The sequence below is a fragment of the Gopherus flavomarginatus genome, chromosome 2, assembly GCF_025201925.1.
Source record: "Gopherus flavomarginatus isolate rGopFla2 chromosome 2, rGopFla2.mat.asm, whole genome shotgun sequence".
Taxonomy (NCBI): Eukaryota; Metazoa; Chordata; order Testudines; family Testudinidae; genus Gopherus; species Gopherus flavomarginatus.
Genome location: NC_066618.1, coordinates 174,478,353 through 174,490,417, shown reverse-complemented (window position 1 = coordinate 174,490,417; position 12,065 = coordinate 174,478,353). Strand labels below are relative to the sequence as shown.

General features: G+C 42.0%; 1 protein-coding gene across 1 annotated transcript in view; it reads right to left on the bottom strand.

Moving 5' to 3' along the window:
• Positions 1–12,065, bottom strand: part of TNFRSF11A (TNF receptor superfamily member 11a) — a 37,071-nt gene that overhangs the window by 4,585 nt on the left and 20,421 nt on the right. Inside the window, exons 5-9 of the mRNA XM_050939985.1 lie at positions 11,399–11,492; positions 8,285–8,379; positions 7,145–7,252; positions 4,936–4,988; positions 2,527–3,370 (exon numbers count right to left, since the gene is read on the bottom strand). Coding sequence (XP_050795942.1) covers positions 2,527–3,370; positions 4,936–4,988; positions 7,145–7,252; positions 8,285–8,379; positions 11,399–11,492 — 1,194 coding nt within the window. The remainder of the gene's footprint in view (positions 1–2,526; positions 3,371–4,935; positions 4,989–7,144; positions 7,253–8,284; positions 8,380–11,398; positions 11,493–12,065) is intronic.

Here is a 12,065-nt window from a genome sequence, read left to right as displayed (position 1 = left end):
AGCTAAGGAAAAAGATGTACTTAGTTTTGGTTGGTTGGTATTTATCTTGTTTTAAATAATAGTGTGTGTGGTGTTTTGTTTTGCTAGCGTGTGCAAATGGCTAATTAAAAAATATAATACAGTATATTCTCTGATTTAAAGTAATTAGCTATCAGTATTATTTAACCAGTAATTTTCCCCAGAAGTTTACATGTTTATTGTTCATATTATTAGTTTTATTAGCTTATTTATTTATTGGCTTAGTTTTTTCCTATTGATTTTCTGTGAATAAATGTTGTACCCGTGAGCTGCCAGTGATGTAGTTTAAAACTGGTCTGTATATATTTTTATTCTCTTTTTGAGGCTAACATAGATAATATACATGTTTAAGTACATATTGTTAAAAAAATAAGTTTGTGCATCCACAAGATGTATAGGGCAGCCCTGTAATTTTCTGCCTACCTCACCTCAGCCCCACCACCAGGAGGAGGCGGTGCTGCCCCTGTTCACTCACCTATATGGTTCTGGTACTATGTCAATCCATATAGAGACAGTTACAAAATGTATGTTGTGTGTCTTTTTCTGTCCCAGCACTTCACAGAGGATTTCATTAATGCTTCTTATACTCCCACAGCTAGTTCTTAAGCATGACTCAGAATGGAACCATTTACTAAGCCCTATTCCAGTTCACATGTACACATCGATATTTCCCTCAGAACATGCCCATTCCATAAACAGAAAAAGAACACTTGAACTGTGCATTTTGAGTTTGATTAATTAAAAATTACTATTTTAGAATTGGCTAAAAGGCCCTCACAGCAGTCATATGTCGCTTATAGTAAATAAATAACACAGTATGCATGCTCAGATTTCACCAGGTAGCACTATAGTACGCGAAGGCACCCAGTGGTGCCTATATAATTAAAACTACACCAAAAGAATTAAATTACAGACTAGATTAGACACACTTCCATTCACGTGTGACTCCAAACTCCCCTTTCCTCCTGCTCTCCAATCCCTAATCTCTCCTGTCCCTCTGTTCCATAATCTCTCTCTCTTCATTCTACTGTCAGATTTAAAGAGAGGAATAATATTCTGCTAGTGTCAAAAAGGACTTGACCTCTAGGCATACCTCAGATGTCCCTTGTTTTAGTCCCAAAGGTACCTACGGGCCACACAAATCATGTGTAACAGAATGAGTCATTTATAACAGAGGAATGAATCCTGCAGTATTTTAAGTCTCCCATGTGGATAACATTTTTTGGGGGGTCTCTGACACATTACAGCTCACATTTGGGCCTTGGCAGGTTGACATGAATGCCCGGGACACTATTCTAAGGTAGAATATGCATTTATAGAAGGGCGATTGCCTATTATTAATATTTGTATAACCATAGGACCCAGAGGCCTTCATTAAGACCAAGGTCCCATTCTGCTAGACATCATAAAAGAATGTATAAAGACAGGGTTGCTGCCCTGAAGAGATTACAGTCTAAAACTACTAGTGACATGTGAAAGGTGGGAAGACAGAAATATATATATATGTATAGTTTCTCTGTACACTTTCCCCCCCTAAAAATAATTTAAATGGAACAACTGAACAACATCTGCCCCTAGAGCCATCATAAATAGACGATTTCTTATATCACTGTAGCAGATGTGGGTAGGGTGACCAGATGTCCTGATTTTATAGGGACAGCCCCAATATTCGGGGCTTTGTCTTATATAAGTGCCTATCACTCCCCCATCCCCTATCCTGATTTTTTATGCTTACTATCTGTTCACCCTAGATGTGGGTACTGAAGAGAAGTTTGATGCAGGAGAGTATAGTGGCTCTTAAGGAATCAGTTCAGAAAGGGTCACTACTGGGGGACAGGTGTTATCCCCTAAGTCATTTTATTCCATTTTTTTTCCTGTTTGTCATTTGGCTATTTAAGAATACACTAAATAACTGGGTTCCAGAATTATTAAGAAGACAGAAATGAGTGTGTGGGCAGAATAACAGTGTGCATCAAATTATTTTAAAATTCATTTTGATGTGTTAAAAATAATAAAAAGAAAGAGTTAAAGAAACAGAAAATTGTGCCTGTCTTTATTTGTCAGTTATAATGATGTTTAACTGCAAACTTCATGCTTCTGATCGGTGTTTAACTGAGAACTTCATGATGGGAGACGAAAGTGCAGTGAATTCACTTTGTTCCACCATCAAAATATTTAGAAAACAGCATAAACTGTCTGGGCTCTGTAGCGGGAGCCAGAGGATGGAGGTTTCCTTGCTGGGTGGAGAATAACCACTGGCACCAGCATGAAACCTCATTGGGTCTAGACCATTTCCAGAGTCCAAAAGAAAACAAATGTCCTGGCTTTTTTATCCTGGTCATTGAAAGTAGCTGCTAGGCAAATAAAAAAAAAGCTTCATTTTCTTAATCTCTCCTTCCCCCAAACCATGCCCTGCACTGAGATTCAAAGTAAAAGAATATGGGGAAAGTAGGAAGGATAATCCTATATGATAGTATGTAGAGCAAGCCTGCTGGAGGGGTTGCTTACCTGATGCTTGTGGGAGTTCTGAAGTGCTACAATTTGCCCCAGAAGTGCTTCCGTTTGTTTTCTGGTACTTTGTGCCAGCACCTTCAGAGGGAGTATCTTCAATGCCAGGATTGCTTGCTAAAGTACTCTGACCTGCAGAGGGAAAGTCCAAGCCACAGGTGCACTGTGGATAAAGTCCATTTTCCGGTGAGGCTGTGCTTTGGTCAACTGCTGCACAAAGGGGTTCGCTCCACTTCCTAGGAGATTCCCTAGATGAAACCCCGCAGCCCAAGCAGTTGTTCACTGACTCAGGGTTCACTGGGAAGTGATCTCTGTCCTTTCTCTCAGTCTCCTTCATATGACTACAGGTGCAATGGCAAGATTTCTGTAGGTATTTGTCTGAGGAGACATGGATGCAGTCCAGGCTGCATGAAGGATCAGAGCTATAGCAGCCTGTTAAATCCACCATGCTCTCAGTTCCTGTGAAGCACTGACTTAAGCTATCATTCTCCCCCACCTCCAGCGGCTCTGAAAATGGTGACACGGATTTACTGTCAGGCCGACTCAGTAAAGGTAAATAACCATGGGCATGGGGAGCTCTATCTACATATTCATCTTCCATGGGAATCTGCCTGAAGTGGTCATCCTCAGATTCTGTTGCTAAAGACAATGTTGGGATGTTCTCTCTCAATTCATAGTGGATTATATCTGGGCTGCTTTTCCCATAGAGAGTGTGCCCCTTTGGGCAACCCATGTCTTCAGAAAAAATACAGTCATCAAGGGCTAGCAAATATATTCCTTCAGAAGGCTGAGGACTTGCAGCGTTCACCATGTTTGTATTAACAAATGGCTCTCTGGGAGATTCCTAAACAAAATCCAAAAGAATTTTTTTTTTAATAAACAGGTCATCAGAATATTGTTTTTCTTAGCAAAGCAGAAATGAAATTTAGATAACTTAATAGTCTTGAGTTGCAGTTGCTGACTTAGAGCAGCACCATCTACATTTTTGACCCATAAAATGTAATTCTGCTTGGATATGTGACAAGGATCTTACTGGACAAGTCTGCTCCTTGTGTGTATTCACAGTCATATCTGCTCCCGCAAGTGACAAAAATATTTTTTTTACTGATTCTTGCTCCCATTGGCTCTAAAGAGCCAAAACAGCTAAGAAAGAGTGAGTTAGATTCTAGTCTTCCTTCTGTCTCATTGACAGAATTGTTATTAAGGTCCAATTAGTTACACCTGAGCAAGCCCATTGAAGGCAACAAAGTTTGCACAGGCAGTACTGAGGGCAGAACCTTTATTAATGGTGGTGATGCATGAAGAAGGAAGAATTCACGTTGGCTTTCAGAACTCAGGGTGAGCTTGCAAGGCAGAGAGTTCAAAAAACATTTATTTGTGAACTGAGCACATATGACCTGGAAATTCTTGAGACAAACACGGAACCCATGATGCCATTTTTACAGTCACTTTTCAGAGCAAAGCTACACTTTGAAGCACAAGAGGTTTTCCTCTTAATAATGGGCTATTCTTTAAAGTGTGATGCCCAGATCTAACCTGTACTAGATTTGAAATCCTCTAAATTCTAAGGGTCAAATTCTTTTCTTTGAGTGAAACTCCATTGAAGTCAATGTAGCAGTGACCATTTACCTCAGCAGAGGATTTGACCTTAAATACTCTCCCTCATTTTTATAAAGGAAGAGCTGATTATTCTCTTACTTACACCAGTTTTACACACCTTCAATTCCTCTGACATGAATGGAGTCACTCCTGATTTAGACTGAAGTGAGAGAAGACTCAGGCTTTATATGTTCAGTGATCTTGCCCATAAATTCCCTCCATTTTTTCATTTGGCTACTTTCTACAATGAGCATAAAAATAGCATTTACAGGAATTTTCCTGGGATTACCCAATGATTAAAAAGCCCTAGTACACGAGAACAATTAACATAATTAACTGAGACACCAAGGGCTTAAAATAAAAAGGAATATAGGCAAATCGTCCCTAGTGTTCAGAACTGGAAAAGAATAGCTATTTCTGTGGAATGCAAAGAGAAGTCGTTATCTAGCTATGTAGAGTGGACCGAAAGAATTCAAATGGTATGCCCATGGTCACACAATGAGTCAATGGGCCCAATTCTGCTGTCAGTTTACCTTGAGTGTCACTCTCATAGGATTGACATTTGTGTAACTTAGGGAAAAACTTGGCTCATTGTCTACAGGAATTAAAGCCAGAATACTATCAGTTCTCTGTCCTTTGTTATACCTACCAGATCACCTACTAGTGTACTAGTGGTACAATAGTTACCAATGGTGGGAGAGAACTCTGTGGCCTCATTTGTATGTAATACGTGTCAAGGCTGCCATGAGGGTCAGGAAAGGAATTAGCAAAGCATAACCACAGGGAAAAATTTAGAACATTAGTGTTTACCTTCGTCCCTTTTATTTGGCTGCATACTTCATTAGCCCAGTGCTGTAGGTCAGCTGTAGGGGAAACAAAATAGTGTTTAGCAGGCAATCACAGATCAAATAATATACAGTTTCTTAAGTCAATCTCAGATCAAATAATATGCAGTTATCCATAATCCCCTACATTAAATTAAACCTAACTGTCCAGATTGTTTTTATTGACTCTGCTCAAAAGACCAAGCGACTGTCTAGCTGAGCATTCATTATAACTTGAATTGAGTACATCCTTATGGAACAAATGTCTATAAGGTCTTAAAATAGAATGTGGTTAAACTATGTTCCACATCAAATGGGGCTTTATTCCTGGTCACATGTCAACAAGCTATGACTGGCCTCAGATCGACCCAGTTGCAACCATACAATTGGTTAGTTTATTTCAAGAGGTGTCACATGAATGGCCCAAATAGCAATGAGGAGACCAAAGGGGGAAACCCTAGCCCCTCGCACACACACCCCGAAACCACCACAGGCTGGCAGTTTTGAATACAGTCTGTTCCACTTAATCGGAATGTGTTTAATTGGGAAATGTACTAAATTAAAACATCTCTGAAGGAAAAGGTTTAAACTCAGTGAGGCTTTATAACAGTGACTGCTGCTTTAAGAGGACAGTAATTATAGTTTATGGGGATTTTGTAGTGTTAGGCCTTGTGTGCCTTTTATATCATGCTGGCTGTCTGTGTTTGTAGAGCAAGTGGAACACAAATCAAGTATGTAGCCACTGCTTGATCTTGGCTATTAGTTTGTTCCATTCATGCCAAGTACACATACCTAGTATCCGCTCCTCTGTAGATACTGGCCTGCAGAAACTGGGAGAAGGCACTAACTTGATGGGGCGCTGCAGAGCCCAGATAGCAGTATTGCCATTTAAGTGGCATCATTTGTCAGTCTGGAATTTCTCTTAAAGGGCATGAAAGGCCACTTACTGTAGAGCGGGCTGTAGAGTGGTGGAAATCCAGATTAAGAGGATTCCACTATAACCTGTGCTGAATCTAAAACGTTTGGTTTACTATAAGGGTCACCATTATCTCCAGTTCATTCAAAGGATTCCTGATTTAGGGTGACAAGCATTTAGTGTGGAACTGGTAGCTAACTTATAAAACACTATTTAAAAGTTTATTTAAACAACGCAGGAGAAGAATGGCACAAAAAACCCAGGCAGGTGGGACTGAGGCAATGAAAGGGGAAAAGGACAGATGAGAAAAAGATTTCCAGGAGGAGGAAGTAAATGCAAAAGGAGTAATAACGGTTTGCTCAAATCAGCTAATATGTAGAGGTTAAAATAAGTTTCTGCAAATGCATCCACATCCATGCAGCAATTGCTGCAACGTTTCCCCCATGTTAATAATGTTTAATGCCATTGACAATACATGAAAATCACATTTCTCTACTATTACAGTAATACTGTATCAAGTCCCTAGTCCAAACAATAAGCTTGATCACGTTCTCAGAGATGTGATTGTACTAGTGGCATGCTGTGATAGTTTTAATATGGCAGTCCAAAACTGCATCCTCCATTCAGTGTGACCTCGCATGTATGGTGTGTGTGAGGTCACACTGTGAAGAAGACAACAAGATTACAAAATGGAATTCTCTATTGGGTCTGGACAGAATAGTCCACAGGCCGCCAGTTGGCTTAAGCACAGCTATCAGGCATGCAGGCCACACAATAATAATTGGAGGTATACCTATCTCTAGAACTGAAAGGGACCTTGGAAGGTCATTGAGTCTAACCCCCTGCCTTCACTAGCAGGACCAAGTACTGATTTTTGCCCCAGATCCCTAAGTAGCCCCCTCAAGGATTGAACTCACAACTCTGGGTTTAGCAAGCCAATGCTCAAACCACTGAGCTATGCCTCCCCCCTTGTGTATATAAACAGCACTCCATTGGACTGTACATTAGCTAAGATCTAATTCTGACAAACCAGTTACTGCACAATAGCTGATTTGACAGGGTACCAGAGCAATAAGCCTAATACGTTTCTGGCCTAGAGAAAGGGAATCCAAAGTCCTGCTTTGTGCCAGCTAAAACACAAACTGTAGAGCATATAATTTTCCAAACAATACATGCGTTTTTAACCTGATGATTCCCACTAAAGTCGAATCACACAGTTTAAAAAAAATACAGTTTTCACATGAAGTTGAATTCCTAAAAATCATTAGCCATAATGTACCTGTCAGTGCTTTCCCCTTATTTTTGTAATATATAATAAGTATGATAATGCTGGTTAATATCACAAAGAGGACTGGAACACTCAGAATATACAAGATCTTGTTTGTTTCTGTAGGATGAAAAAAAACATCACATCAGTGAGCAGCTTATACTTAGCAATGATACAATCCTTGCTTACTTTTCTTACTTGGACGCAGTAAGATTTTTCTATTTGAACTTAGATTTCTAAAATAATCCTGATAGTTTTATAACACATTATGTTGCGTAACAAGGAGACTGCTCAAGCCCATGCTTTACAATGCTATCTTAAAAAGAACTACAGATTTAAACTCTGAAGACAGCCCAATATAGGCATGCCCAAATTTTACTCAGTTGAAGGGTTCATGTGTAAGCTGCCAGGAGCCCAAGAGCTACACCTGATTTTCCTGAAAAGGCTCTGAAGGTAGTTTCTATGAGTTACACCGGCCCCAGCATGCAAGACTCAGATCACGATGGCTCACTGCATGCTGAAACTCGTAGTCTCCCTGGGGCAGCACATCCACATTAAAGATAGAAAGGGCAATGGCCCTTATTATCAGACATCAAGGGCTGCCTTTGGCTGACACAGTATCCATCGCTATCAACAGTACCCAGACAGAAGTCATAGCTTTTTTAAAATAGTTAAATATTAGAGGAATGGAAAAAAGTCAGAACTGCAACTGTGATGGTAGTTAATGGGTATTATAACAACAGTCTCATCCGGTATGTAATTTCAATAAAAAGTATAAAGCTGTATACAGTACTGAACATAGACTGTAGTTGTGATTTCTCACAAGGAGCTGCATTTCAGAATAGGGTGACTAGATAGAAAGTGTGAAAAATCGGGACGGGGTGGGGGGTAATAAGCACCTATATAAGAAAAAGCCCCAAATATCGGGACTGTCTTTATAAAATTGGGACATTTGGTCACCCTAATTCAGAATGGCATAAATAATCTTTAATATCAAAATATTTTGAGAGGGATTTTCAAAAAGGCTCAGAATTGGCCCAACTGCTTCCTTTAAAGCCAGCTTCAGTGGGAACAGAATTATGCCAGCACTGAGCCCTTTTGAAAATCCTACCCTATACTTTCTGATGGATAATTATGTATGATGAAATATACCATCTTGTGGTTGTACAGACATTGTAGGCTCCACACAAACTGCATCTGACCGATCAGTCCCAGGAACTCCTTCTGCAGTTCCCAGAGCTGTGCAGCTACAAAAATAAAGGGGAAAAAAAAGCTGGTTGATCATGTAGAGAACTGGCAATGACACCTATATTTAGGTTGCCTAACACTTTGCATTATAAGAGATTCTCAGAGCCTTTAATTTTTAATAATCTCTAACACCTCTATTGTTTTCCTTTGAAATTTGGCAGGCAGAAAGCCCTCAGCATAAAGATTTTCTTTGTCCTATAAAATTCTATTGAAGTTTTGTGGATTTATAAACTGTTAACAGCCACTATGGCTTTTCCTCTGCTTGTGTTCCTCAGGAAAATGGTGTCAGCCTGCCACAAGAAAAGGAACATTCTAGAGTGCCAGGCCCCAGCCTCACCAAAGCAGCTGCAATAGCAGCAGATAACACTGCACTGGGAACCTGTGGGAGCTGCTGGAGCAGCTATCCTGATGGGAATGGGTGAAAGCCAACATATGCACACTACTTTTAACTCCACCCACTGGACTTGGTGCATGGCTTCAGTATCCCCAAACTCCCTTCTCAGTACCCAGGGCCAGGAGGAGAACTGGGGCCAGGATCCTCCCAGCACATGGTCCCAGCAGCCCATTTCTCCCCTCTGGAACACCACCTGGGGCACAAGCCCCCTACTTCCAGGGGGTAGGGGGAGAGAGAGAGTGAGTGTCAGGCTAGGCCAGGCTTCCCCTGACCACTCCTGGATTCAGTACACAGTGTCAGTGGCCCATTCCCCTCTCTGTGAGAACAGCCTTCTCCTGTTGCTCATTAATATAATTAGTCCTGTAACTCAAGTAGCAGCAGTCAGTGTTGAAGGTTCAGGGTTCAAAGGCTGTTGATCACATGCTACGAGGGCTTGTTAAGGTTGTACATAGCAGAATTAGTTATTTTTCTTTTTTAAAACTCAGGAAATTACATATTTAAAAATTAGATTACAAGAGCCTTACTTAGGTTGCAAAGTCAAACACTCAAAAGGTAGGAAATGCCAGATTTACATTTGTCTGTGGAGCCTTAATTCAGCCCTCTTGTGCATATGAATTATGATGCCCTCTTTAATTGCATGATCACATACCATATTTTCCACAGGATCCAGGCCTCACTCAGTGCACAGGTTAGATGAACAAGGGGGACAGAATTAAGGATGCACAGACAAGTGCAGATCTGGCATTTCCTATTTTTTGAGTGCTCCTCTTTGCAATCTAAACACAATTCTTTTACTGTACGTTTTGGGTATGTAATGCAGTATGTGTTATGTAATGGTGTGATCACATACATGTCCATCTAAAGGGCATTATCTGCTTTCACTTCGTATTGTACTCATTACAAAATGCTGCCCTATTTGCTCTATAGTTTTAAATATGTCTTTCTAATTTATATTTTAAAACATAGCATCTTCACTAGTTGGTCCCCGTTATGGCAAAGCAAGTCTCTTGGGTTATGTTATATTTTGGTTAATTGTGTAGCATATCCCCAGCAAGGTGCCATCCACTGAATTACTTTATGTCTACCAAACCCACAGGCACACAGAAGAGGGTATTGGGAATGCAGATGATGCTATGTGGAGCTGAACTGCTTCATCTTTATGAGAGGATAAATCTGAAGAAGAGAAAGAGCAATGAATGGGGAGGGAAAGACGGAGAACAGAAGGAAAGAAGGGCCAGACAACCCACGGGAGGTATAACAGTAGCCACTGGAGTCAGTGGACACTGCTCTTGCCATGTGATAGGATTGGTCTTTGCAACCCAAATTCATGTTAGGTGACAGGAAACGAACACATTTCTTATCATGGCTTGTGAGTGTTCATGTCCTTATTAAACCAAAACTGATGAAAACAGGAGGAGGAATGAGGAACAGACGAGACAAAGAAAGAGAAAAGCAGAAATAGGAAACAAGAGAAGAGAAAGAAAGAGCGAGCACAAGTGAAAGCAAAATAGAGACAGAAAACTCCTCCTCCCTGAAACAGCCCCCTGTCAGACAGAAAACAGTGCTCTCAAAAAAGCCATTACAGGCACAAGAAAGTGGCAGAGACAAGAGGAAAGAAAGAGCTGAATCAGGACCAAGGTGAGAAATGTATAGAAAGTGACCAAGGACAGGAAGAGGGCATGAACTGAATAAAAGGCTCTAGCTCAACAGTTTTGTTGCAATTCCCTTTCCTTGCTTTTCCCTGGTGAGGATCAATCTCTGATGTGAGAATTCCCATATTTATATCTACTCTGTCAATCAAGGCCGGAGCAAGGATGTTTCGCGCCGTAGGCGAAACTTCCACCTTGCGCCATCCCCCATCCCCGAGCCCTACGGCAGCTCCCAGCCCTCAGGTGCCCCTCCCACACTGCAGCAGCTCCTCCCCCTCCGCCCTGAGGCACCCCCCCATAGCAGCTCCCCTCCCAGGAGAAGTGCGGCAGCTCCTCATTCCAGCTCACCTCTGCACCACCCACTCCCTGAGCCCTGCAGCAGCTCCCCATCCCCCCCTGCCCTGAGGCACTGCCCCCCGTAGCAGCTCCCCACCCATCCCGGGGAGGCGTGTGGCAGTTCCCCGCCCTAGCTGACCCCTGCTCTGCCTCCTCCCCGAGCACGCCATCGCTGCTTCATTTCTCCCACCTCCCAGGCTTGGGAGGCAAGAGAAGTGAAGCAGCGACGGTGTGCTCGGGGATGAGGTAGAGCAGGGGTCAGCTGGGGCGGGGAGTTCCCCTGCATGCTGCCCCCCCACCCACTTGCCGCAGGCAGCCCTCCTCGCACCCCCCGCCCCAGCTCCCTTTGCCTAAATGCCGGCGGTGACTGGGGTGGCCGAAGATCCGCCTGCCGCGGTCACTGCCGAAGAAAATGCTACCCCCCAAATCCTAGCGCCCTAGGCAACCGCCTAGGTCACCTAATAGGTTGCACTGGCCCTGCTGTCAGTGCTGCATGGCTGCTGATCAGTGTGCTGCAAAGAGAGAAACTCACTGACAGTCTGTTGAATGTCCCATTCTTCAGTTGAAAAATCAATTTGTCCAGGCCTGTTACAGCTTTGTGGTTATCTCACAGTTATGTTATAGGAGAGGTGCACTTACTTGGTCCAGGATTTACACTCATCAGTGGATGAAGAGATGTCTGAGAAGTACCCCCAGCGGCATGGTGCACACACAGTATCCTTGTCTCGTTGCCCTGTGGTAGAGGAAACAAACAGCATAGCAGAGCAACAGTAATTTCATCTCAGACTTGGAGAAAATTTTGCTGATAAATTTTTTTTTCCCCTGAAAATCCTTCCATCACAAGGAAGATCTTACGTTATATTAAAGGAGACAACTGGAGTTAAATCTAGGCAGAAAGTAGTGGTAAATGAGGTCTCTATAGAGTCAAAACGAGAAACAGAAATGACAGGAGCGATTTGCACAGCTCTGGTGAAAAAACACTGTGTTAGGAGCTAATTCCATTGTAACTACCAGTCTTGCGTTAATGCAGTTACATTAATTATGTCAGTAACTTATACCACCATTATTACAGAGCCACAGTGATGACTCCATAGTTATAGTGGGTGTTCACAATACCAGTTACTGTGGAGAAGAAATCATTGTGTTGAGTTCAGATGTAGTACTTACTCCAGCAGTCAGTCCTGTACCATTTTTATGTTGGTCCCGCCACTTGGAATAGCCTCCTTTCTTATCAATGTCCAGTATAAACCTGATTTTGACCCCCTCTGATTTCCACTCCCGAAAAGCAAACGAACAAACCAACCAA